Source organism: Silurus aristotelis (assembly GCF_946808225.1).
Source record: "Silurus aristotelis genome assembly, chromosome: 1".
NCBI lineage: Eukaryota > Metazoa > Chordata > Actinopteri > Siluriformes > Siluridae > Silurus > Silurus aristotelis.
This window is the reverse complement of record NC_139574.1, coordinates 21,137,204-21,164,272: the sequence shown is the minus strand read 5'-3', so window position 1 is coordinate 21,164,272 and position 27,069 is coordinate 21,137,204. Positions and strand designations below refer to the sequence as shown.

Genomic DNA, 27,069 nt, shown 5'->3' with positions numbered 1-27,069 from the left:
ACCATTTATGCTGTCCATTTATGGAATAGTTCATATATGCCCAAATCCCTGAGGGATGGCATGAGGCACCACAGGAAAATGATGCATGCAGCTTTTAGACATGATTTCTTCTCTTGTTCATAAATAATTTAAGACAGTTTCAACCATTGACTGATTAAAAAATAATTGCAAATAAGCAAACACTCAAGTGTCCTCATAAAGGGAAATACTTTAAAACATACTTAATAAATGATTTTTGAATATAAAAGTGCATAACATTTTAAGTAAGGTTAGCAATATGGGATAGAATGGCCTTTAAAATGGAAAGAGAAAGTAAATTAGTTGGTTTTCTGCATTCTGGGGCATTGTGGCTCAGTGATTGAGGTGCTGGGTTACTGGTCGGGGGTTCAAGCCCCAGTATCTCTAAGCTGGCACTACTGGGCCCTTGAAAAAAAAAAGCCCTTAACCCTCTGTGCTCCAGAGGGCTGTATCATGACCAACCCTGCGCTCTAACCCCAGCTTTCCGAGCAAGCTGGAATATGCAAGGAACGAATTTCACTGTGCTGTAATGTATATGTGAAAAATAAAGGCTATTCTATACTGATTGGCCATAAAATATTATTTGATCATCATCAGTCACAAGAAGACAAAGTGTATAACACAATTATAGTCTTTAATATCTTTATCGAACACCTCCTATTAAACATTAACAGAGTTATGGAGTTGAAGCAGAAAGGGGGAAAAGCATTTTGTTGCCTTTAAGCAGCATCAGCATTGATTATTCTGTTTATAACATTTGTTCACAGAGCAAAAATATAGATCTCAAAATCAAACTGCCCACTGCTGGAAAGGGGTCAAATATGCAGTTGACCGATGTAGAAAACCAAAGAATATTCAGAATATTTCTAAAAAACTTGTCCGTTTACTTTCAGGGACAGACAAGGACTTAAAATTGTGCTTAAATATATAATATTGTGGTTAAATAGAGCTTTAAATTAAATGTAAATTAAAATGAAGGAACATTCATAATTAAACACCATTTTTAAGTCTCAATAAGTTCATAAAACAATACAAACTGGTAAATGGTGCTCATAAACAAAATGGATGAATTAGGTTTTTTTTTTTAGTTGGCCAAACTTTCAACAAGAGAAATGAAATGAATGGAATTACCAATGCAAGTGGTAATAAGACAAGTAGAAACTGTACATGTAGAAAAATATAAATTACCCATAAAGATTTGAAAAAAGGTAAAAAATGAAGAAATAGATCCATGGAGTAATCTTCTAATAATCTTTATTTTTATTTATTTTTATTTAATGCAAAGGTCATGGGAATGTTTGCATCAAATGCTTAAATTAGAGTGAATAACTATGCAAGTGAAAAACATTTTATTCGTTCAGTGGAATTTGGTCCTACAATACACAGACATTTTAATAGAGACTATCTTAAATCACAGTATTTGATAAAAGACTACCTGAATATAAGAAAATGAGTCTACAAGGGCATCTCATTGCCCGTGTCCTCAACAAATTATAAAGGCAAAAATACACAAAATGCCACAAAAATAACCATGTTGCATATGTACAATTGAGATGTAGCAACAGCACTGGTGCAGCACTTCCTAGATTGTAACAAGACAGTGTTACTTTGATACAATGAGAGCAGCAGGTAAATCATATGTCCCTTTCTCAAGTTATATTATTATGCCAGAGAGTTTACAAAGCAGTGATTAGTATCAGTGCGTCTTGAATAGTTAGTAGTAATGCTGCACCAGCTGGGAGCTTAGAGTAACCATTTTCTGAGATGTTTTCAATCAGTAGGTAAGCTCCAGGCTTCTGCAAAGCCACTCCATGTAGATGGGAGAAAAGCAGGGGTAAATCCTTTGGAAGAGTATAATGAGAGGCCAAATGTAACATTGTAGGGATGTCGGACCTCTTTGAATAGTCAAAAATGGCAGTCATGTATTTGAAAAGGTCTTGGCTTAGAGATTTGGCATGGAATAGCTCTTCTCCAATCATGGCAATAATGGCTAAAGAAGTATTTGTCCTTTGGTCCAGTTCTTCTTCGCTCTGGTTATAGAGTCTCTGGTTGAGACCTTTGGAGCAGATTACGAGCACAAAGCCGCTCTCCTTTATCTTCCTGCAGTACCACCCCAAATCTCCTTCCTCAGTCACACTTAAGGCATCCCACAGATCCAAATATACCTGATGGATAATTTGCCACAATTATATCATGAAAATGCATACGTGGATATATTAAAGATAAATCCACTATATATATACATACATAAAAATTCTCCTTCGCTCGATTCTGACATTTAACAAATGCAAAAAATCTGTTAATATTTATCGATTTGAAACAGAAAAAGTTTACTCTGATTTAATGTATGACAGTAAAGAAATAAAAGGTTTATTTTTTTCTGAAGTGTATGTAAATATCTGGTTTCAACAATATGTCTAAGAAAAAAAAAATGCATAGGTTAGAGGAAAACTCCAGTCATTTTGCATATTAATTTAAATTAAAATATGAAGTATTTCAAAATGTTGATATTTGGTCACCTGATGGTATATGACACGTTGCAGCCTTTTTTTTGTTTCAGTTTGTTCTGCAAGTGAATAGCAACGATGATTGCTAAGAATGCTGCTAGTAGAACACCAACAGAGAACAATACTGCTAAAGAAATACCCTCCTTGTCTAAGAAAAAAGGCTCTGAGGAGTAAATGTCAGATGTTTTCAAATGTTTTTTCAGTATCTTTCTCCAGTACAGTCTTTATTTTTACTTACAGAGTACAGGAAAAGGACAAATGGCAAATATACATCAAAGGTTTAACCTGTATAATAAATGTAGCAATAACATACTTATTAGCCACTTTATTAGGAACACTGTTACATCTATTTATTTGTGCATTCACCCAGTCAGTGATATTTCAGTGTAATAGGACAATAGGGAATTGTGATCTCAGTGACTTTGCAGGTTGGTTGCTGGTCTCATTTTTCTGAAACATGGTAAAAACATTGCAAAAAATGCTTCAAAAAAACATCCAGTGTTCCACACTCTGCAGGTGGACAAACCTTATTATGGATTGTGGAGATCAGAGAAGAGATTAGTTTTGAACTTTTGAAAAAGCATCTCAGGGACTAGACACACTAAGTGACCCTTGATGTGGACTGGCTACAACAACAAAAGACAGGTAATGTTTTTTACAACCTTCACCTGTTCAGTTAAGTGTTCAGAATAAGTGCTCAGTATTGTTATTTACACAGAAAATATTTACCTTTTACACTGTTCTGTACTTGAACAAAGAGTTTTCCTAACAGCATCCACAATATCTGCTGCAATCTAAATAACATTTGAAATTGAATGTCAACACAGAACTACCACATCAGAATTGTTGTAAAGAAGAAGAAAAATTCTAATTTAGGCATTATATCTTATATTCTTATTAAATCTTATCCTATCTTATAATATTACTCTAGTAAATCATTCCAATAAATCTTTAACAGCCAGGGGGACAAAGGACAGCGCATATACAGTGCATTCAAAAAAGTATTCAAACCACCTTCACTATTTTCAATTTTGCTATGTTGCAGGCTAATATTACAATCGTTCAAGTTTATTTTTTTCTCATTGATCTACATTGAGCCCCCATAATGACAAAGTTAAAACAGAATTCTAGAAATGTATGCAAATGTAGGAGAAAGAAACGATGACGCGTTCTGTACATGTGATGTGAGAGATATATATATATCAAACCAATTGAACAATTCTGAAATAATGCCATTTTCACTGCTCAACAGTTGAAGGAGTTTTTTTCCTGTCTATACCATGCTACCAGAACACCTTTTCCACAAAATAACTATGGCATTTAAAAAAAATAAAAAACATTATTTTGCAGAAAACACACTGATCAAAATTAGAGAACAACAATGACTGTTGCATGGAAAAAGATTACAACAAAATTTTCTGAAGGTTACAACAGTCAGCAATTAATAGGAAGTGTACAGGCCTCTGCTCTGAATGACTTCCGCACATCTGCAGCCACAGGACAGCACTAGTCTCTCACACTGCTCTGGTGTGATTTTGGTCCACTCTTCTTCCAGTCAGCTCCACAGTTCGATGACTGTAGTGGGTTTCTTGGCCATAACTTTGTCGCCAAGGATTTTCCAGAGGTTCTCTTTTGGGTTGAGATCAGGACTCTGTGCAGGCCATGTCATTATTTCAATATTTTCAGTTTCAAGGAACTGCTTTACCTGTTTTGCTGTGTGACATGGAGCATTGTCCTGCATGAACACTGTGGGCTGATTGGGTGATGAACGCAGGGAAGGAACCATATGTTGTTGAAGAAGGTTCTGATAAACATTTGCATTCACTCTGCCATGTAGCTGTATAAGAGGCCCAACTCCTGCTGCAGAAAACATGCCCCAAACCATAAAATTCCTCCTCCACTTATCACTGACTTCTTTACACACTTTGGGTTCAGTCTTTCTCCAGTTTGTCGCCGAACATAATGTTTCCCATCGGACCCAAATAAATTAAACTTGCTTGCATCACTGAAGTGAACTTTGGACCAGTTCTCCTCTGTCCACACAACATGCTCCTCAGCAAAGCTTAGTCCAGCCTTTTGATTCTTTCTGCTAATGAGAGGTTTGGTCACTGCAGAGTGGGCTTTCAGTCCAAATGCTCTTAAATGTCGAGACACTGTATGACGTGACAGATCCTTACACTGTTCAGCACTGAACTGGTGAGCAATTCCAGCTGCAGTGTGGAAACGATTGCCCATTGAGATCCTCCGCAGTATCCTGTCTTCTCTTGTATTTGCCTTCTTGGCGGACTTGAATGAGTTTGTGATGTTGTAAAGATTCAATATTCTTGAAATCACAGATTTGGAACGACCAACTTGTCTTGCTATGGCTGATAGTGTCATCCCTTTGGCCTTCATCTGGACAACCTGCTGTCGGAGGCTTTCAGTCACTTTAGAACGGCCCACCATCTTGCAGAGTCAGTGAAACTGGAAGTTAGGCTGCCAGTTAAATAGGGGTTGACATAATCAAGGTAATTAGCACCAGGTGCCAGAACACCAATAACTGGGAGGTATCTGAAAGTGTTCTCTAATTTTGATCAGTGTGTTTTCTGCAAAATAATGTTATTTTTTTTAAATGCCTTAGTTATTTTGTGGAAAAGGTGTTCTGGTAGCATGGTATAGCAGGACAAAAACTCCAACTGTTGAGTAGTGAAGATAAAATTTTTATAGTGAAGATTAGATGTTTATAAATTGTTCTCTAATTTTGATCTCCAGTGTGTATATGTGTAATTATATATATATATATATATATATATATATATATATATATATATATATATATATAATGTGTGTGTGTGTGTGTGTGTGTGTGTGTGTGTGTGTGTGTGTGTGTGTGTGTGTGTGTGTACAAAAGTTTTCAAACCCTTTGCTAAAACACTTAGGTTAGGTGCCTCTTATTCTCTTGATCATTGCTGAAATGCGCTACACCTTAAATGGAGTCCTCCAGCAAAACACAAGCACAAGCCATGAGGTCAAACGGAGTGCCTGCAGAGCTCAGAAACAGGATTGTTGCACAGATCTGGGGAATTCCCATGAGTACAGTGGCCTCTAAATTCTCAAATGGGATAAGTTTGGCACAACTAAGACTCTTCTTAAAGAATGACTGAGCAAATTGGGTAGAAGACCCTTAGTAAAGAAGTTGACCAAGAACCCGATGGTCACTCTAAATGAGTTCTGGAGATCTTGTGTAGAGATGGGACAATGTTCGAGAAGGACAACTATCACAGCAACCCTCCACCTATCTGGGCAAGATGGAAAACCATCTGTAGTAGAACCCTGTAGAATCAGTGTAAAGAACATGGCTTGCTTGGTGTTTGCAAAAGCAACAGGAACTGGGAGACTGGTCAGGGTGAAGGGAAAACTGAATGGAACAAAGTACAAAGATATCCTCAATAAAAACCTTTTTCTTAGCACTCAGGACCTCAGATTGGGCTGTAAGTTCACATTTCAAAATGAGAACAACCAAGCACACAGCCAAAACAACACAGGTTTGGCAAGGCCAGACCCCTGACTTAAAACTCTATTGAACATCTTTGAAGAGACCTGGAAGTGGCTGTCCACCAATGTTTCCATTCCAATCTGACCCATCTTAAGAATATGTGCACTGAAAAATGGCAGAAAATTCCCAAATCCAGGTGTGCAAAGCTTGCTGCATCATTTCCAAAAATCCTTGAGGCTGTAATTTCTGCCAAAGGTGCTTTAATTAAGTACTGAGTAAGGAGTCTGAGTAGTTAGGTACATGTGATATTTCAGTTTTTTCTTTTTAATAAATGTACAGACATTTTAAGAATTCTGCTTTCACTTTGTCTCTATGGAGTACTGCGTGTAGATTAATGATAAATAATAATTAATGTAGATTAATGGAAAATAAAATTTGAACAATTGTAGTATCAGGGTGCAACATAATATTGAAAAAAGTAAAGAAAGATATATCAGATGTGTACATTTACATTTGGCAGAACCCCTATCCACAACGACTAACATTGATCTCATTCACACAACTAAGCAGATATGGGGTTGAAGGCCTTGCTCGGGTGCCCAGGAGAGGCAGCTTGATGTGGCAGGGATTTTAACTCATGACCCTCAGAACCAAATCCAAAGCTTTAACCACTAAGCTACCACCTCCCACCTGACTCATATTGATTTCACTTAAGACTCACCTCACAGGTGTAGTTGATCTCCATGTGGAGATTGAGCAAATGATACGTATGATGAGTGCTGTTAACACTGCGGTCCTAAAAGGCGAACCAAAAATTTTTATTTTATTCTCCATAAATTCAAAATAATTATATACAGAAATGCAAGAATGTATTTACTGTTAGAATAGTAAAAGACATAATTTGATAATATTTGCAGACATTTAAAACTAAATCCTACTGAGAGTAGCTTAATTTGAATAAGGTAAAACTACTTTGTATATATGGTGTGTGTGTAATATATATATATATATATATATATATATATATATATATATATATATATATATATATATATATATATATAATTTTGTTTACATTTTTGCAGTGTGTTAATCAGAAATAAATGACAAGTTATGATATTAATAAATAATAATAATTACTGGTTGAATGATCAGAGCTGCGTGAGCCCCCTCCATAGCATGATGAAAAATAGTGATTGATCCCCAAAGTCTCAGGTGCCAAATTAAAAGTCACAATAATATCCCTTTTTTTCCTGGTGGACTTCAACATATGTGGGATACGAGTCTTTAAATACAGGGAAAAAAAATACACAATGCTCAATAAACTCTACAATTGTATGCATTACACTTTGATTAAACTTGAAAAATGAATGTTCAACAAAGAGTAAAATACATATATTTCTATACATATTTTTTTATTTAAAATGTAAAATATTTTCAAGTGGTAAGAAATGTACACAAATACCTGTTTTGCAGTTCTCCAAGCCATTTGTCTCAGGAGATGCTGTAGAGAGGTGGACCAAAGTTGAAATTGATTCCAGTCAGTATTAGATAAATTTTTTTACATGTCAAGAAAAGTGAGTAAAGCATTATAGTTTTTGTAAAATGTGATAGAGTTGAAAGCTAAAGATATGTTTACACAGACAGTTAATGACAAGGTGTAGGAACTCATACAGCATGTGAAGAACAATTTGCTATGATAAAATCTTTCCCAGATTTTAGGAACAGGAAGAGCCATTACAGTTACAGCATACTGTGTACCCAGAGAAAGATCTCTAAAAGGATCTGAGTGATATACCTTCACAAAAAAGAAGGGCAGAAAGTCAAAAAACATATATAAAATAGTTCAGAATTATTATTTTTCACAAATTTATAAGCCAATCATAGATTTGAAAGTTTATTGCTATACACATTTAATTGACAAATCTAGTGTTTTATCTGCTTATTTGGTTCATGATTTGCTGTATGAGCATGAACAGCAGAAAGTGACATATTGCTTGCACACCTCAGGATTTTGTAGACCTAAAAAAGAAATGACAGACATGACATACAACCTGGCCCAAGGTAAAATGTCAGCACAGCAAGAAAATATGAAATGACAAGAATTACCTGTATATGTAAGGTTAAATAAACACTGCTTAAATTTAATTAAGAAAATCAGTAAGAGCCTTCCATTCTATAAAAAATATCCACAGGATCATTAATTCTATTGGTTAATTATTTTATAACTAAGGAGGTTGTTGAAACTACTAAAATTAGATTAAGAAATGTCCAACATATTATGAACCATTATGTTCATCAAGAAAGAAATGTTATTACAAAAAAAAAACCCAGTAGAACTCATTGATATGTTTAATAGTAAGTAAGAGAATTTCCACATGCACAGTGCAAAAGTGAGGCTCATTGGGAAGTGGTTTTCTAGAAAACAAAGATTGAACTTGGGGCAATGGACAAAGGTCATGTGGTCTGATAAAATGAGATTTACCCTTTTCCAGAGTGATGGGTGCATAAGAATAAGTAGAGAGATGGATGAAGTGCCTAACATACAATCTTGTGGAGGAAGATCGTTAGTCAGAGATTAGGATTCAGTTTTAAATCATTTGAAGTGCTCGTTCTTAAAATTGTACTTTTAGACATGCATGGAAAACTCGCTCTGGTAACCGTGTACAGACCCCCAGGGCCCTACACTGATTTTCTTCAAGAGTTTGCTTGTTTTCTTTCAGACCTCTTGATCAAATTTGATAAAGTGCTGCTTGTAGGAGATTTTAATATTCATGTAGATGATGCAAACGATGCTCTAGGATTATCATTTGTCGACTTATTAAACTCTTTTGGGGTTGAACAAAACGTCACCAGACCAACTCACCGTTTTAACCACACACTAGACTTAATAATATCCCACGGAGCAGACGTCACCGATATAGATATTTTACCTCAGAGTGATGACATCACAGACCATTATCTTATACTGTATGCACTACGGGTAGAGCAGATTAGCCGTGTTTCACCACGCTATCGACTTGGTAGGACTATTGTTCCGACCACTAAGGACAGATTCATAAATAACCTGCCCGATTTATCTCAATTTCACACTAAACCCATAACTGCTAATAATCTTGATGAAATGGCTAACAACATAGACCTTATCCTCACTAGCACATTAGACACCGTTGTCCCCATCCTTTTAAAAAAGGTTAGAGAACAAGCACCTGCACCTTGGTATAAAAGTCATACACATGCCCTTAAGAGAATAGCCCGTAATCTGGAGAGAAAATTAAGGAAAACAAAATTGGAGGTATTTAGAATTGCGTATAAATACTGTATGCTCAGCTACAGACAGGCGCTAAAAGCTGCTAAAGCTGAACACCTAAGCAAACTCATAGAAAACAACCAAAACAATCCCAGGTTCCTATTTACTACAGTAGCTAAGTTAACTACAAATCAGGGATCTGAAAATTGTTCCATCACAGTTTAATAGTGAAGACTTTATGAATTTCTTCACTGAAAAAATAGATAACATTAGAAAAACAATTGTTTTATATGTACAGGACAGGAAGAGCTGTATGATGTTATTATCAAAGCTAAATCAACATCATGTCAGTTAGATCCCATTCTAACAAATCTACTGAAGGAAGTGTTATATACAGCTGGTGAGCCTCTTCTGAATATTATTAACTTCTCACTATCTTTACATCATGTCCCTAAATCCCTCAAGCTAGCAGTTATTAAGCCCCTCATTAAAAAAAACCTAATCTGAATCCAAACACGCTATCGAATTACAGACCAATTTCAAATCTCCCATTTATGTCTAAGATTTTAGAAAAGATTGTCGCTGCCCAGTTATGTTCCCACTTGCAAGAGAACAATATCTTTGAAGAGTTTCAGTCAGGTTTTAGGCCCCATCATAGCACAGAAACTGCCCTAGTTAAAATCACTAATGACCTGTTTTTAGCTTCAGACCAAGGCTTCATCTCGCTGTTAGTTTTACTAGATCTTAGTGCTGCGTTCGACACTATAGATCATGATCTTATCCTAGATCGCTTACAGAATTACATCGGCATTCAGGGACAGGCATTAAGCTGGTTTAAATCCTACCTGTCCGATCGTTACCATTTCGTAGATTTAAATGGAGAGCTATCCAGGCTAATGCTAGTGAACTATGGCGTGCCACTAGGTTCAGTTTTAGGACCCCTGCTCTTCACAATATACATGCTTCCCTTAGGAAATATTATTAGAAGGCATGGAATTAGCTTCGATTGTTATGCTGATGATACCCAGCTATATATCTCATCTAAACCAGGCGATACAGCTCAATTAACTCGGAGGTTGTTAAGGAAATACGAGATTGGATGACCCATAACTTTCTACTTTTAAATTCTGATAAGACGAAGATTTTGATCATCGGCCCAAAAACTAGAATACAGAAGCTCCAGCATCTCAATGTGCATTTAGACGGATGTTCTGTAACCATTAGTTCAACAGTAAAAGACCTGGGCGTTATTTTAGACAGCAACTTATCTTTTATAAATCATATCAACCAAGTTACAAAAACAGCCTTCTTTCACCTCAGAAATATTTCTAAGCTAAGAAATATGTTATCTATATCCGATGCAGAGAAGCTCGTCCATGCGTTTATGACCGCCAGAATAGACTACTGAAATGCATTACTAGGTGAATGTCCTGCATCATTAATAAACAAGCTTCAGTTAGTTCAGAATGCACCAGCAAGAGTTCTTACTAGGTCAAGAAAATATGATCACATAACTCCAATCTTATCGTCCCTACACTGGCTACCTGTTAAGTTTCAAATAGACTACAAACTACTGCTACTCACTTATAAAGCACTAAAGGGTTTGGCTCCCATGTATCTCTCCAGTCTTTTAACACGCTACTTGAGATCTCAAAACTCTGGGCTTCTAGTAGTTCCTAGAATAGCAAAGTCCACTAAAGGCGGTAGAGCATTTTCACATTTAGCTCCCAAACTTTGGAATTGTCTTCCTGACAGTGTACGGGGATCAGACACACTCACCCAGTTTAAGTGCAGATTAAAAACATATCTTTTTAGCAAAGCCTACACATAACACGTCTCACATCATAACCTTGTGCTCCAGAACATATGATTACATGCACATTATCAACTTGTGCTGTTAATATCATGAACAGCAGCTACGCTAATTGCTCTCCACTGCTTCTCTTTCTCTCCCCATCCCGAGGCTTCTTGAGATTTGGCCAGCTCCAGTCACGTCCCACCTCATGAAGATTATGGACTTTAAAGAAGTAGATGCCAAACTCGCAAACATCCTGAACCATCTAGAGACGTACCAGTGCTAATTGGATCCCACTACATGTGTGGAGTTTTGACATTGGACCTCCTGGAGTGTTTAAAGGCTCTGGCATAGAGAAGCTGTTGCTGGATCTGTGATGATCACAAATGTTGAGCTCAGTAGCTCCTACTTTTATACCAAAGACTGTAGAAAGAACATTTACTTATAATCTTCTACTCCAGTACTCATGTTAGTTCTCACTCTCCAGTGTTCTGTATTGTTGAAAGATTTATGATCAAATGCTTGATGTCACCCAAATGAGGAGGGGTTCCCCTTTTGAGTCTGGTTCCTCTCAAGGTTTCTTCCTCATAACATCTAAGGGAGTTTTTCCTTGCCACAGTCGCCGTGGCTTGCTCATCATTCACCTTGACTGTTGATCAGCAATTGTAATGTGCCCACAGATTTTGGTCAGCTGACCACCTAAATATACTGAATGAACAGGTTTTTTTTTCATAAATAGATTTCTTCTTCCCTGATGGCAATATTCCAAGATGACAATGTTCATGCTCAAATTGTGAAAGAATAGTTCAGGGAGCCTGATGAAAAGATTTTTCCGCACATGGATTGGCCACTATCCGAAGTCCAGAACTTAACCCTAATGACAATGTTTGGGATGTGCTGGTCCAACTCTCCCATGATCAATACAAGATCTTGGCAAGAAATTAATGCAACTCTGGACAGAAATAAAAGTTGTGATATTGCAGAAGCTAAGAGAAGAACAATGCCATTATGAATGCATTCTGCAATCAAGGCAAAAAGCAGTCCAACAAAAGTATTAGTGTGTGTAACTTTTTTTGGCCAGGCATGGTCTAAAACATGCTTTAGCCACTATAGCTATTTTTACCAGGCATGGTCTAAAATGTAAAAAAAATTAAGAGTTCATTTACTTTACCCACAAAATACTTTTTTTTTTTAACTGTTTATTCACATTTTGAAAAATCCCTGTAATATACAAAAAAAAAAAAATTACAATTAGCTTCTCCCCCAGTTCTGTGTATTGCGTACATTTCTAAACTGTCTTTAACCTTTAGCCTAAATTAGTATATTAAATGTTATCCATAGTTCTCCAAGGACTTTTTAAAATTGGACATAATTATGGGAAACATTATTTCAATTATATTCTGCTAACGCTACATACGTTAGAAATGTTACACAGAATAGTTACACACAATTTTTTCTACAGAATAATACTGGCCTGAAAACTTTCCAAATAAATGTGTTTCAGGTGTGTCTGAACTACCTGCAAAGAGACCAGCAGAGGTGAAGCCACGTGTAGTTTCAACATCACCTTTACTGATCCAGCAATACTCACATCCTGGGGATCCCTGATAAAAAAGAATAAAACCAGAACAAACATGAGTCTTAAATATAAAACTGACATCTGTAGGCAAGTTATAGCTGCAAGTGGTCGCAAAAAAAAAAAAAAAGAAATGTAAATGTGAAAATGTATTCAAGTAAAATTGTATTTAACTAACCCTAAGAAAACATTAATCACCTATTAAACAAGCCATGTTCTATAAGGAAACACCAATTCTCATTATATAAAAAATTTGATGCATTGCTGCTTACCAGCTAATACTTGACAGTTCATTGTGAGGGTTACAGACACACACAATAAAGAATATCTAAAATTAAATCAGTAACACAGCTGTTGCTACATAAATAAATAAATAACTAAATAACTGATTTATTTGACAGTGCACTAAAGCAGCTTGTAAAATATTTGTACAGCAAAATGTACTTTTCTAAACTTTAATCCCCTAAGAATTTATTTGTAAAAAATGATCCATGGTGTGTAAAATGTTTAAGGTCATTTAATAAGTATGACATGGTAGAGATACAACACACACAACAGCATTAGAATATCTTAAATGATAGTGCATATGATAGCTTCGAGAAGAAAAAATAAACTGCAACATAAGAGATTTTGAAAACCACATGGAAGAACCTCTTCATCTGATCTAAAAAGAAAGAAAAAAAAAATTACAACACATTTAAGGCAGTCTAATAAAACATGCAGTACTATTAATTTATTATGTAAATAACACAGTGAAGGACACAACTAAATGCAATTATACAATAACTACACATTACTGGCTACTTAGAACACAGTGTACATGATGTATACTTGTACTGCTATTGATCTCCCACTTGGAAAGAAAAACATCTGCCAATTAATTTTACATCAAAATGTTCTATAATAAATCCAAGAGGCATAAAAGTGACCATTACCCTGTATTAGTCCCATTTCTTTTCTGGATCATAAGGCTCCCAGCGGCTGGCAGGAAATATGTGTTTGTTTTTTTTAAACCAGCTCCTCAGAACCACTTTTCCTGCATGAGACTGTAAATACACATACACAATTACAATCTATGTACACGATTCCATGTGAAAGATTTATTTTAACTGTTCCTTTTTAAAAATGATGTCTTTTATTTTTACTTTTAGAACACTTGTCCTTACCTCATCTTTCTCAATTGTAGCGTCATTTACCAATCGAATATCATCATGAACATCGAAACTGAAGAGTGGCCCTAGGTTAAGACACACAAATTTGTTCTTAGCATTAGATAAAAGTTTGACACATACATGAACTACACTTAAAGCCAGCTTCATCATAAAGACCTGTAAAACTGATCATTCATGCAGTCATCTAATCAGCCAAATCACATTCAGAAAACTATACAGTACATATCAAGTCTCTCCTTTTGATGGTTCCTTTTTCAAGGCAAATTTTACATGTACTGTAAACTCAAAAGGAATTGTAAATTACTTGTCATAAATGTTTTATTTACTACTTTAAATGAATAATACAATAATAAAATAGGTTTTCAAACATTTTTCTGTAAGTTATTAGTACAAACTCTGTTATGAAATGTTAATTCAAACTTTCGGGCCAAACTCGCGGCTTCTCGAGAAGGATCAGATTTTTCGCAAGTTACACAATGAAAAATCACGAACTTTCGAAGTTGCCAGTAACAAGGTTATATATATATCTTATGACAAATCATTTGTTATTTTTGCCAGTTTTTGCAATATTGCTGTTATGTAGGATCAGAGTAGATGGGCTAGCCTTCGCTGTTTCACTGTGCTCATGACCCCAATTTACCAGATGTCCTTTCTCGGATCACTTTTAGTAGGCACTAACCACTTAATACCAGGAACACCTTTCCCGGGTTCCCGGTAGAACACTGCCAAGAGCATCACATGTTCTCTACTGTTACACATTTAAAACTGTTAATAAACTTTTAAGCAAAAAAAAGTTTAAACAATCAGAAACACTCGTGTGCTTACCACTTTTGCCTTTAGCTTTTGTCACAATGAAGTCATAGAAGCAGTGGTGCTAAAAAATAAAAAAACAAGCGTTTTATTTCAGAGATAAACTAAAGGGAATACATTATGTAATTTGACACCTTATCAGTATGGGATACATTTCTGCAAAGCTGCTTTGTGACCATGTCATTGTTAAAAGAGCATTCCAAATATAATAGCAATGAAATGGACTGAATAAACATGCCCAGTCCTCGGTTTATTTTCTTGTTTATCTGCAACTCTCATAAACATGCTTGTAGCTGGAGTGGGTATGGTGGCCTGCATTCGATTAAAATTCTGGCCTATATATATATATATATGGGGGCATGCTTATATAATTAGCATTTTGATGTAATATGGCAATTAAATGCACTAAATGGGTTTTAATTTTCACAGATGTTCTTGTATGCAATTTCAGCAATAAAAATACATTTTTCTTAAAAGGAAGCAAGTTTTTATTTTAAGAGATCCATCTTATTTTCTCTTCAATATTTAGTATTGCCCTTTATTAAAGAAAAAGTAATTTTTATCCGATATTTTGATTAATCGGTGGAATAATCAGTAGAATACTCGATTATTAGAATAATCGATAGCTGCAGCGCTACCTGCATCCATAATGAAGCAATCATGGTGTGATTAAACTGTAGAATTCCTGATTATTCAAAGAGTTACAGAAAATACTGCATTCATCATTTAAGAATTACAGCAGAGTAGTTATATTATAAAATTATATCTGCATTTTTACACACTTAAAGTAATCAGACACATTAAAGCAGTTTTATGTCTACTTTCTATTTCATTACATAAAATTAAGTTAAATAAAATTAATAAAATAAATGCAATTAATTAAAATTGATTAAATGAAAAGGAGAAAATGAATTTGCATTTGGTGCATTTGCATTTCATGAAAAGTTCTTATATTTCAAAGTAAGTCACTCTAACATAACACAACTGAGAAAAGTTTGGCCAAGCATTTAAAAAAGAGGAAACAATTTATATATACACTTGCACAGCCAATTAAGGATGTTGCTCATTAAACTTCGCATATTATTCTGTATATATGTATAATGTGTAAAATGCCTTTAACAAAGAAAATGTTCCCAAAGCAGCTCAAAACAATGTTTAAAAAAATCAAGTACTTTAAGAACTCTTCCCAAAGACTAATAAATAATCTTAAAATCATGATTTATCTTCACTATGTTATTAGGCTGTTATTTAAAGAATTAAAGCAGATATGGGTACACTGTGTCTGAATGTGCTTACATGAGGGATGATTAAATCCTCCTTAATATACATGAGATGCTCCACTCGAGCAGATCTGTTGGGTACAAATACATATGACTTATTACAAGTAATATCAATTAACAGAGGCACAAAATTTCAAACAAAGATAAATGGCTTTTGACTTTGTACATTGTGTGTCCATGTTAAGAACTCAGTATTAACATTGTTTATGTTATGAACACAATTTTTGGATTATATTTATAGATGCACTTAAATTTTAGTAATAATATTATATAATATATAGATAAACAAAAGGGATATATGTACATTTAAAGTGGATATACGTGCTAAAATGATTATGTATATATATTATGTATCCATCCAAATGTCTACCTATCTATATACACACACAGTGATGCAAAAATGAAAATTCACTCTCTTTGAATTCTAAGACTTAACATTATCAGGACTTGATAATCATCTATTCCTTATGAGGTCTTAGATTTAGGTAAATAGAATCTCAGATGAAAAACACCACGTTATTACACCATGTCATTATTTTTTACAAAAATAAAGCCAAAATATTTAAACAATGTTTGAAAAAGTACACCTTTGATTCAATAGTTTGTAGAACCACCATTTGCAGCAATAACCTGAAGTAATCTTGCTCTGTATATTAGTCTCTGACATTGTTGAGAATTTTTGTTTCACAATTTTTTTATAAATGATCCAGTTCATTGACGTTTGTAGGAATTTGTTTATGTGCAGCTCTCTTAAGGTCCTGCCACAGCATTTCAGTCTGGTTGATTTCTGAACTGGACTATTGCAATCCCTTCATTCTATACTTTTTCAGCTATTCTATTGTATATTTGGTGGTGTTCTTGGGATCACTATCCTGTTACATGACCCAGTTTCAGTCAAGCTTTAGCAGTTGGACAGATGGATTAGATTAAATTAGTATACAGAGAAGTTATGGCCAATTTAATGACTGATGAATGACTGAATGACTAATGTGGCTGCAAAACAAAGCTGCTTGACAGCTGGTATGAGGTGTGTGCGCTGATCTGCTCGGTTTGGTTTTCAACAAACGTGGTGCTGTATTTGGTCTTATCTATACAAAATACATTTTTCCAGCAGTTTAGTTCAGATCCAACTTTAAAAACCTAAGCCTAAACCCTAAACCTAAGTGTAATGAGAAATTGAAAGCTGTCAATTTCTCATTACGCATTGCATGGTCTGACCTTGAGGTATTTTGCTGAAATATTCACTCTTGTGTAGACTGAAAACTTTCTTAAATTTTTTTTAATCTTCCTCACTTTAGTATTTTGAGCTTTAAATTATTTGGAAATGGACATATAACCCTTTGCAGATTAATGTTCAGAAACAATTGCTTCTCTAAGATCATTGCTGAGGTCTTTTTGCCTTCGCACAAACGGCTGAATCCCCCAAACGAGCAAACTGCTAAAACTTGAGCTTTAATAGATGTGGTAACTTAATTAGCAGCATACAACACAATCTGCTACAACCTCAATTCTAAAAAGGTTGGCATACTGTAAAATAAAAACAGAATACAATGGTTTGCAAATCTCATAAACCCATATTTTATTCACAGTAGAACACAAACATATCAAATGTTTATACTGAGAAAATGTAGCATTTTATGGAAAAAATAAGGACCTTTTTTTTGACAATTTTGAATTTGATGGCTGGAAAAATGAGTTTTAGTGAAAAGAAACAGTTGGAACATTTTGTCCTATTCTTCAGGAAAATTTTTGAGAGTATCTCAGAACGAAAGATTCAAAAGAGATTAAAGAGGTTCACCAATGTTCAAAAAAACTGCATCAACAAATTGTGGAACAATTTCAGAATTAAAGAGACTTGGATTATTGTATCATGTGCAGCAGCGGTCCCCAAACTTTTTTGCACCATGGACCGGTTTAATGTCAGACAATATTTTCACGGACCGGCCTTTAAGGTGTGGTGGATAAATACAACAAAATAAAATGATATGACCGGCATAAAGACTGGTATTTTCTAAATATTAAACGTAAATCCACTGTGTTGCTTTTTTGTTAATTTTGCCAGCATGGGGGTTTGAATTTAGCGGTAATGTATTATATGTTACGGCTGGGGCAGCCCCTTCAAGAAGGTAGCAGATGTAGCTAAGACATGTGACCAAGGCATCTTGACATGCATCAAGAGTGAGTCATAGACAAATGTGGCTGACAGAATCCGGAAATTTTCCAAAATAAAACATTGTTCAGAATCAGATAAATAATATGAAAATAATGTAATTTATGTTTTCTTTCTGTGCGGCCCGGTACCAATTGAACCACGGACCCGGTGCCGGTCCGCGGCCCGGGGGTTGGAGACCACTGATGTACAGTATATATAGTGTCTATAGAAAGTCATCATACTCGTTTGAAATACAATAATTCACAAAAGTGAGTACACCACTCACATTTCAGGAACCATCTAAAGGGACAAGACTACAGAAATTTTACTTTTATATATTTTAGAGTAGTCCATGTGTAGCTTGAATAGCGATACAGATTTACCCTATCCCCGCTGCAGAGAAACACCCCTACAACATAATGCCGCCACAACTATGCTTGACAGTAGGTATGATGTGTTCTGGATGGTGTGCTGTGTTTGCTTTTCACCAAACTTGGCCCTTCGAGTTCAATCCAAAAAGGTCCAGTTTGGTTTCATCAGACCATAGCACCTTTTGCCAAATGGCATCAGAGTCTTTGAGCTGTGTATTTGCATTGTATAAACACTGCATGTGGCATGTTTTCAGGAAAGACGTCTTTCTTCCCACCCTGCCATACAGGTCAACACAAACTTATTTCTTTACTGTCATACATTAAATTAGAGTAAACCTTATCTGTTTTAAATCAATAAATATTAAAATATTTTTGCATTTGTTAAATGTCAGAATCGAGCGAGGGAGAATTGTTATGTATTTTTATTATCACTTTCGTCAAAGTCAGAAGTATACATACACTAATTTTATCCTGCCTTTAAACAAAAAACAAAAAAACTCCAGATGATTCCATTCTGAGCTTAAGAAGCCTCTGATAGGTTAATTGATTCCATTTGAGTTAATTGGTGGCACACCTCAAACACAGAGCCTCTTTCTTTGACATCATGGGAAAATCAAGAGAAATCCACCAAGACATCAGAAAAAGAATTGTTGACCTCCACAAGCATGGCTCATCCTTAGGTGCAATTTCCAGATGCCTGAAGGTCCCACGTTCATCCGTTCAGACAATAATACGCAAGTATAAAAAACATGGGAATGTACAACCATCATACCGCTCAGGAAGGAGACGGATTCGGAATCCCAGAGAGGAACGTTTTTTGTTGCAAAATGTGCAAGTCAACCCCAGGACAACAGCAAAAGATCTTGTAAAGATGCTGGCTGAAACTGGTAAGACAATGTCTTTATCCACAGTAAAACGAATACTGTACCGCCAAGAGCTGAAAGGTAACTCTGGGAGGAGAAAGCAATTACTTCAAAACCACCATAAAAAAGCCAGACTACAGTTTGCAACTGCACATGAGGGAAAAAATCTTAATTTCTGGAGACATGTCCTGTGGTCTGACGAAACAAAAATTGAACTGTTCGGCCATAATGATAAACGGTATATTTGGAGGAAAAAGGGCGAAGCTTTGAAGCCTCAGAACACCATCCCAACTGTCAAGTATGTGGGGTGGTAGTATAATGTTGTGGAGCTGCTTTGCTGCAGAAGGTACTGGTGCACTTTACAAAATAGATGGCATCATGAGAAAAGAAAATTATGTGGATATATTAAAGCAACATCTGAAGACATCAGCCAGAAAGTTAAAGCTTGGGCGCAAATGGGTCTTCCAAATGGACAATGACACAAGCATACCTACAAATTAGTTACAAAGTGGCTTAAGGACAACAGAGTCAAGGTATTGGAGTGGCCATCACAAAGCCCTGATCTCAATCCCATACAAAATGTGTGGGCAGCACTGAAAAGGCGAGTGCGAGAAAGAAGGCCTACAAACCTGACCCAGTTACACCAGTTCTGTCAAGAGGAGTGGGCCAAAATTCCAGCAAACTATTGTAGAAAGCTTGTTAAAGGATACCCAAAACGTTTGGCCCAAGTGAAACAGTTTCGGGGCAATTTCACCAAATACTAAGGAAGTGTATGTATACTTCTGACTTTGATAAAAGTGATTATAAAAATACATAATTCTCCCTCGCTCGATTCTGACATTTAAAAAATGCAAAAAATATGTTAATATTTCTTGATTTGAAACAGAAAAAGTTTACTCTGATTTAATGTATGACAGTAAAGAAATAAAAGTTTGTGTTTTTCTGTGTATTTAAGTGTATGTAAATATCTGGTTTTAACTGTATGAGATAGTTGCCAAATGCACATACTGAAAAGTCCCAGCACTAAAACTTGGGAAGCCCTTAAATATTCCCTTTGGCACTTTCTCAGATCAATGTCCTCCTGGCTTACAACCCTTAGCCGAGGTCTGGACATCTGCAACATCTCAGATCTCAGATGCGCTGAAGCCAGTTTGATGTGCAGAACAACATGGCAGTGAGGAAGACCACCCTTTCTCCCGCCGACCAAGTGCTCTGTCTAACCACTGCTGAAGTGAGAAAAATCTATGCAGAGTTAACCCACAGAAGTCTGCTGGACCAGACAACATTCCTTGCAGAGTGCTCAGGAAATGTGCAGAACAGCTAGAGGATGTCTTCACCGACCTCTTCAACATATGCCTGAGCAGTGCCGTTGTTTCTACATGCCTCAAGTCAACAACCATCGTCCCTGTGCTGAAGTCTACAGTCTCCTGTCTCAATGACTATCATCCAATCGTACACACACCCATCATGTTGAAGTGCTTCGAAAGGCTTGTCATGAGTTTCATCAAGACCCAGCTTCCACCTTCACTGGACCACATGCAGTTTATGTATCTTCCAAACCGTTCAATGGACGATGCCAACTCCACGACTCTCCATCTGCCCTTACCCACCTGGACAATAAGGACTCATAAGTACAAATGCTGTTCATAGACTTTAGTTCAGCATTCAACACAACTCTCCCTCAGCATCGGAATGAGAAGCTGAGCCTACTCCCTCCCCCATCCTTATCATGTTCTACAGAGGGACCATTGAGAGCATCTTGAGCAGCTGCATCACTGCCTGGTTTGGGCACTGCACTGGCTCAGATCGCAAGGCCCTACAAAGGATAGTGAAGACAGCTGAGAATCATCTGAGTCTCTCTCCCATCTATCACGGACATTCACACCTCATGCTGCTTCCGCAAAGCCAACAGCATTGTGGGCGACTCTACACAACCCTCACACACACACACACACACACACACACACACACACACACTTTTCACTCTCCTACCATCAAGGTGTAGTGGTTCCAAAGCATTTCCCATTTGACTGCTGCTAATGCTGTTTTGCACAACCTTTTATGTTTACATTTTGTGTTTATTTACAAGTACACCAGGTGTTTGGAGGAATGTTGTCCCATTTCACTGTGTATATATAATTGAAATGACAATAAAAGCTTCTTGACTTGACTTGCACACCTCAGAACTGGCAACCCTAAGCCCAGATTCTCAAGTGTGTGCACAAACATTGTGAGTGTGTGTGTGTGTGTGTGTGTGTGTGTGTGTGTGTGTGTGTGTGTGTGTGTGTGTGTGTGTGTGTGTGTGTGTGCGTGTCTTTGTGCACAATATATGCAAAAGTAAATACCTTCAGCAGAATCTCCCTTGTGGGAGTGAATTCCACTCCACAGACATGTCCTAAACATTTTCTTAAAAAGATAAATTTTAAGATTATGATGTCTGTGTTGTCTATTGTGAATAAAATATGGGATTATGAGATTAGCAAATAAATGCATTCTGTTTTTAGTTGAATTTTACCCAGTGTCCCAACAGTTTTGGAAGTGGGATTGTACTTGGCCTCTTAAATCCTTTAGAGTTAGTAAAGTTGTACTTAGTTTTTCACACAAGGCTTTTAAAAAATAATAATAATGACACGGTGCATTATTTCATGGTTTTTTCTTCATGTGAATTTGTATTTATATAATTTTAAGCCCTTATTAGGACCAGAGGATTTTATAACGCCCATCACATTTCAGCAACCATTTTAGTATATCTTCTCAAAGGACAATAGTATAGAAATGAAAATTGAATATAGTTTAGTGTAGTCAATGTGCAGCTGGTATAGCCATACAGATTAACTGTCCTCTGAAAATAACAACATGCAGCCATTATTTTCTAAATAGCTTGCAACAAATGTGAGCATATCCTAAGTGATAACAGCTGTACGTCATGTAACTATGCAAGGCCATGTTTTTGTCTGCTTGACTGGACCATACAAATGTATGTATCTTGTACTTGTTAAAATTTGGTGCTTTAAGTGCTCATACTGACAACTGGAAAATTGCACCTTGTGGCAAAGGATGAGAGAATTAGAATTGTTGCTCTCCACAAAGATGGCCCAGGCTATAAGAAGATCGGTAACACCCCAGCGGTCAGGTTCATACAGAAGTTTTCCACTCAAAACAAGCCTCTCAAGGGTCGATCAAAGAAGCTGAGCTTCAAGTGCAGAAGCTGGCCTTTAAAAAAACAGATGCATGAGTGCTGCTGAAAGCGAAGAAGTGGCTAAGTATGGCTCCAGACCTGAACCCTATTGAACACTTGTGTTGCATCCTGAAGCGGAAGTTAGAAAAGCAGCTCCTTGATGTAATTATGGAGGAGTGGAAGAGGAGCCCAGCAACAACCTGTGCAGTTCTGGTGAATTGAATGCCCAGGAGGATTAAAGCAGTGCTAGATAACAATGGTGTTCACACACATCACTGACACTTGGGCATGTGTAATTAGGGTGTACAGTCAACCCCTGATAATTGGGGGTTCGAAACTCATGGCTCGGAAAATTTGTGGGTTCTCATTTGGAACCTAAATAACAGTAAGTTGCGAATTATCCTGAAATTCGCGGGAATCCACAGCAGGACCGAATGTTCAGGAACGTTACGAAAAACATTTGAAACTATGTCAAATACTTTGGTCAAATACTACGTTTTTGGTCAAATACTTTACACTATTACATTTATAAAGTGACAATGTCTAGATGAATCCACTAATGTACTATAGGGGCTGCGGGGGTGCATTTAAAATTAACTAGTCTTAGAACATAATCCCCACTTTTGTTGCCATTTAGACAGTAATGGCTGTATGTTGAGTTATTTTCAGAGGACAGCAAATCTATACTGTTGTACAAGCTACACATTGACTACTCTAAAATATAATAAAATAAATTATTTCTATAGTATTCCCGTGGGCTCACCACCTACAGGAGGGACCGTAAGGGACGGTGCTGTGAGGATTGGGCAGCAATCGAAGGCGGGGTAGGCCTGCTTAGACTGCTGCCCCCGCGACCCGAATTACGGATAAGCGGGAGAAAATGAATGAATGAATGAATTTCCATAGTATTGTCCATTGAGAAAATATACTAAAATGGTTGCTAAAATGTGGGTAATACTGTATTTCCCGATACATAAAACCAGAAATATTAAAAGAGGGTTTCCTTTGTTCAGCAAAAGTAATTGGGTAATTGTTAACACTGCATTTTTTGAATATTGAAATAGTACATATAAGGTCTGTATTGAAAAGAATAGAAATAAAAGAAACAAAATAGAGGGGGAAGATCAGATACATCAGAAGTCATAGCAGAAAATAGAAACCTAACACAAATAGCTAATGTCCTAATATGCTCTAAACTAATCATCAGCACGCTCTGCCTTCTTTGTTCTCTATAGAGAACCTGTTCCCCAGCAGAAGGTCATGACATTCCCTAGCACAAAAACATAATGTTCTATACCTTTGTGAATCTGGCCTTTGTGTGTTAATGACTCATCATGCACCTATACTGCCATGTACACGATTAAACTGTATGCTCAGTATATTTGTATTGTCTATCACATCCTGGTTTTTCACTCAAGGATTTAACAATGACAATAAAACAATGTGGAATGTATTAATACCCTTGCATTTACAGCATTATATATTAGAAGACTTTGCTATCTAAATCTGAGTGAGAACAAGAGTTAATTCTATCATGACTGCATCTAATTCTTTCACAAACAAGATTAATATAACCATGCAACCTAAATCCAACCGAATGACAAACGTTTAGGCTAAAACTTTTCTTCTGCATTTAAAATAAATAAATAAATACATACATAAATAAATACATAACTAAACACAGACTGATAAAAATAGATATTTTAAAGGCACAAAACAATAAGAAACAAAGGCTAAACATGGTTGACTTGCCTTAACTCACTGAAGTCTTTTCTTAGAACTTCCAGGGCTCTTTGGAGAAACTGTTCAATAGTATTGCCCTTCTTCATCTAGAGTCAGAGATATGAAAGAGAGATAAAATCATTTTTTTATTTTTATTTTTATTATTTGATTTATTTGCCTTTTTATGTATTAAAAAATAAATAAATAGAAAATCATTTGACAAAGTGGAAATATAACTGCTTGTTATTGCACAAGCATTAGGCATAACCAGTAAAACAATTTGTATTCTTTTCAAACCACTGGTAAACTAACAAACAGTCTTGATAAAGTTGATCGCATATTGAGGGCTATGAAGGAAACCCCGAAAACAAATGTCAGCAACCTCAAAAACCTCCATGGTGAAAGAATGTATCACAGTCCACCATTTAAGGGCAAAAATATAGAGGCCATAAGTTGCAAAAAGATTTGAGATTGTTTACATAAGCTTAGTGGTGAAGCCACCACAGGTGCCCTCTTCAAAGTTAGTTAAAACATAGAATACGTAGATGAAAATATATTTTTTTTAAAATGTAAAAAAAATAAAATAAATCACATTTTATCATTTGATCTCAAGCTCAAATGAAAACCCTGGAAAAAGATATTTTGACAAAATAATATTTTGCTGTCATGCTGCGATTGTGAGTACCTTGACTATTTTCCGGTGTCCAGCTCCATCCCAGTAGCTGAAAGTAATTTCAATTTCTTCACCTGAATAGGACAAAAGTCAACGTTATTATATTTTGCTATAGTTTATAGATTAGTACACTAGCATCCCCTTTTAATTTTACTTATTTAGCACAGTTGCATTCTGGCTCATGTTGGGTCTAAGTTAAGAGTCTAAAATATCATATACCAGTCAAAGGTTTGAACACATTTTTCATAACATTGTACATAAATACTAAAGATCACTATGAAAGAACATGTATAGAATAATGTAGTAAACAAAAAGTGTTTCAGAAAAGGAAGACCAAAAGATACCTCTGCTGCAGAGGAAAAGTTTATTAAAATTACCAGCCTCAGAAACTGGCAATTTACATAAATGCTTCAGAGAGACTCTGACCTTTATAGTGGAATTGCGGCAAAGTGGTGAATTAGTCAAAATTGAGGGCACACCACAGCATTGTGCAGAGACATGCCATCCCACCTGGTTTTCACTTAGTGAGATTATCTTTTTTGTTTGTTTGTTTCCAACAAGACATTGACTCCAAAAACACCTTTAGGTTATGTTAGAGCTATTTGTAAGATGACCTGGCCTGCAAAATTCACAGATATAAATCCAAATGAGATTGTTTGGAATGAGTTTGACCGAAGAGTGAAAAAAAAGCAGCCAAGAATCACTCAACACCCCTGGAAACCTCGAGATTGTTGGAAGACCATTCTGGGTGACTGCCTCATAAGTCTGACTAAATGATTGCAAAGCGCTGTCATCAAATCAAAAGGTGGCTACTTTGAAGAATCAAAAACATAAAACATATTTTGGGTTATTTAACACTTTCTTGTTGGCTACACAATTCAATGTGTTCTTTCATAGTTTAGATGTCCTTAGTATTAATGTACAATGTTGGAACAATGTAAATGATGAGGGAAGGGAAGGAAAAATAAAATAAAATAAAACAAAACAGTGTGTCCAAACTTTGTTTACAATCGTTATTTTCAGATTACCAACCCTTGATTTTCTCCTGTTTCTGCTTCCATTCCTGTCTTAGCTCTTCTCTGAGGCGATTTTCCTCCTCCTGGACACAAAAAAACACAATCCATTTGTAAATGCACATGTAAACAAACAAAAAAAATACATGTAGAAACAAAAATATATACAACTGTAAGTGGCGGTCTGCAAGGTCAAGGTTCCTTTGCAAAAGAAGACAAAATCATGAAGCCACCAAATGTAAGGAACAGCTGATGGCTAGTCAGAGCAAAGAATTACAAAAATTTTTAATAAAAATAAAATGAAGCAATATAAACGAGATGATGCTGGATTGTGAAATCAACATACAAAAAGGGTTTGATGTCAAATTACCTCTTTCTGTCACAGTTCTGGCCATGTTTATTAACATACCAGGAAGCTAAGAAATGCTAGTCTTGTCACATGTCCAGAATAATGTCACAGGTGTGGTGTCTCAGCTGAATAACCAAACTCATCCTTACATACAGAATACAGGCTGTGCTTTTAAAAACTTGTGTGTGCATAAACATGATTTGTCATTTGTGTGTTTGGTTTTTTTGTTTGTTAGTTGTTCACTGGTGCTGGTATGTTTATTTATTTAGGTCTCTTTCATACATTGTAGCCTTCTGGTAAGGAAGTGTTGAATAATTAAAAACCTTTACCTCTCTTTCCCTGTCTGGAAGAAAGCTGGTGTCGACATCAGGGTTCTTCCCCAGCCTCTTTTTCTTAACTGGGATGTCTAGGAAATAACAACAAGTCAAATTAATACCAAAAGCTGAAATGTAATCATGTGGTAATTTTCATAAAACTAGCATAACAAGTACACAAAATAAAAAAGAAATACATTTGTATACCCAAAGCACTTTAATTATAATATAAGCAGGTTAATGGAAACAGTTTTTGTTAATCACTTTCAACTATTTTTATTTTGGATTTGTTATGCTATTATGATGTAAAATTATTATATTTCTGACAGAAGACAGAAATACAGTACTTGTTCTAGGACCACAAGCAACTTGCGGTCAACTTTTAAATTCTAATACAAGGATCTGTGCATTTATGTTTCTTTAAGAGTGTTGGAGATTTTTGTGTAAATTTCATCTAAATTAATTATAAACCCTATTGTTATTGTAGAGATTTTAAGGGGGTTAAGCATGAAATGCTGAAACACTATTGTTTTTGTAAAGATTCATATTAT

At 35.9% G+C, this 27,069-nt stretch overlaps 2 protein-coding genes across 3 annotated transcripts in view; both read right to left on the bottom strand.

Moving 5' to 3' along the window:
- Nucleotides 1–639: 639 nt before the first annotated feature.
- Nucleotides 640–27,069, bottom strand: part of LOC310732032 (interleukin-17 receptor D-like) — a 69,554-nt gene continuing 43,124 nt past the window's right edge. Inside the window, exons 2-6 of one of the 2 annotated variants that reach the window (XM_083552194.1) lie at nucleotides 6,722–6,796; nucleotides 3,255–3,319; nucleotides 2,538–2,688; nucleotides 1,699–2,183; nucleotides 640–1,596 (exon numbers count right to left, since the gene is read on the bottom strand). In XM_083552194.1, coding sequence (XP_083408320.1) covers nucleotides 1,425–1,596; nucleotides 1,699–2,183; nucleotides 2,538–2,688; nucleotides 3,255–3,319; nucleotides 6,722–6,745 — 897 coding nt within the window. In that variant the 5' untranslated portion in view covers nucleotides 6,746–6,796 and the 3' untranslated portion in view covers nucleotides 640–1,424. Of the gene's footprint in view, nucleotides 2,184–2,537; nucleotides 2,689–3,254; nucleotides 3,320–6,721; nucleotides 6,797–7,140; nucleotides 7,563–27,069 lie in introns of those variants that run through there. The other variant, XM_083552195.1, reaches the window with a different exon arrangement.
- The window catches only part of LOC310732197 (protein FAM50A-like), a 19,411-nt gene continuing 5,462 nt past the window's right edge, over nucleotides 13,121–27,069 (bottom strand). The window contains exons 5-13 of the mRNA XM_083552542.1: nucleotides 26,534–26,610; nucleotides 25,875–25,941; nucleotides 24,855–24,916; nucleotides 24,200–24,276; nucleotides 15,900–15,954; nucleotides 14,619–14,667; nucleotides 13,788–13,858; nucleotides 13,557–13,667; nucleotides 13,121–13,285 (exon numbers count right to left, since the gene is read on the bottom strand). Of these exons, the coding sequence (XP_083408668.1) occupies nucleotides 13,563–13,667; nucleotides 13,788–13,858; nucleotides 14,619–14,667; nucleotides 15,900–15,954; nucleotides 24,200–24,276; nucleotides 24,855–24,916; nucleotides 25,875–25,941; nucleotides 26,534–26,610 (563 nt within the window). The 3' untranslated portion in view covers nucleotides 13,121–13,285; nucleotides 13,557–13,562. The remainder of the gene's footprint in view (nucleotides 13,286–13,556; nucleotides 13,668–13,787; nucleotides 13,859–14,618; nucleotides 14,668–15,899; nucleotides 15,955–24,199; nucleotides 24,277–24,854; nucleotides 24,917–25,874; nucleotides 25,942–26,533; nucleotides 26,611–27,069) is intronic.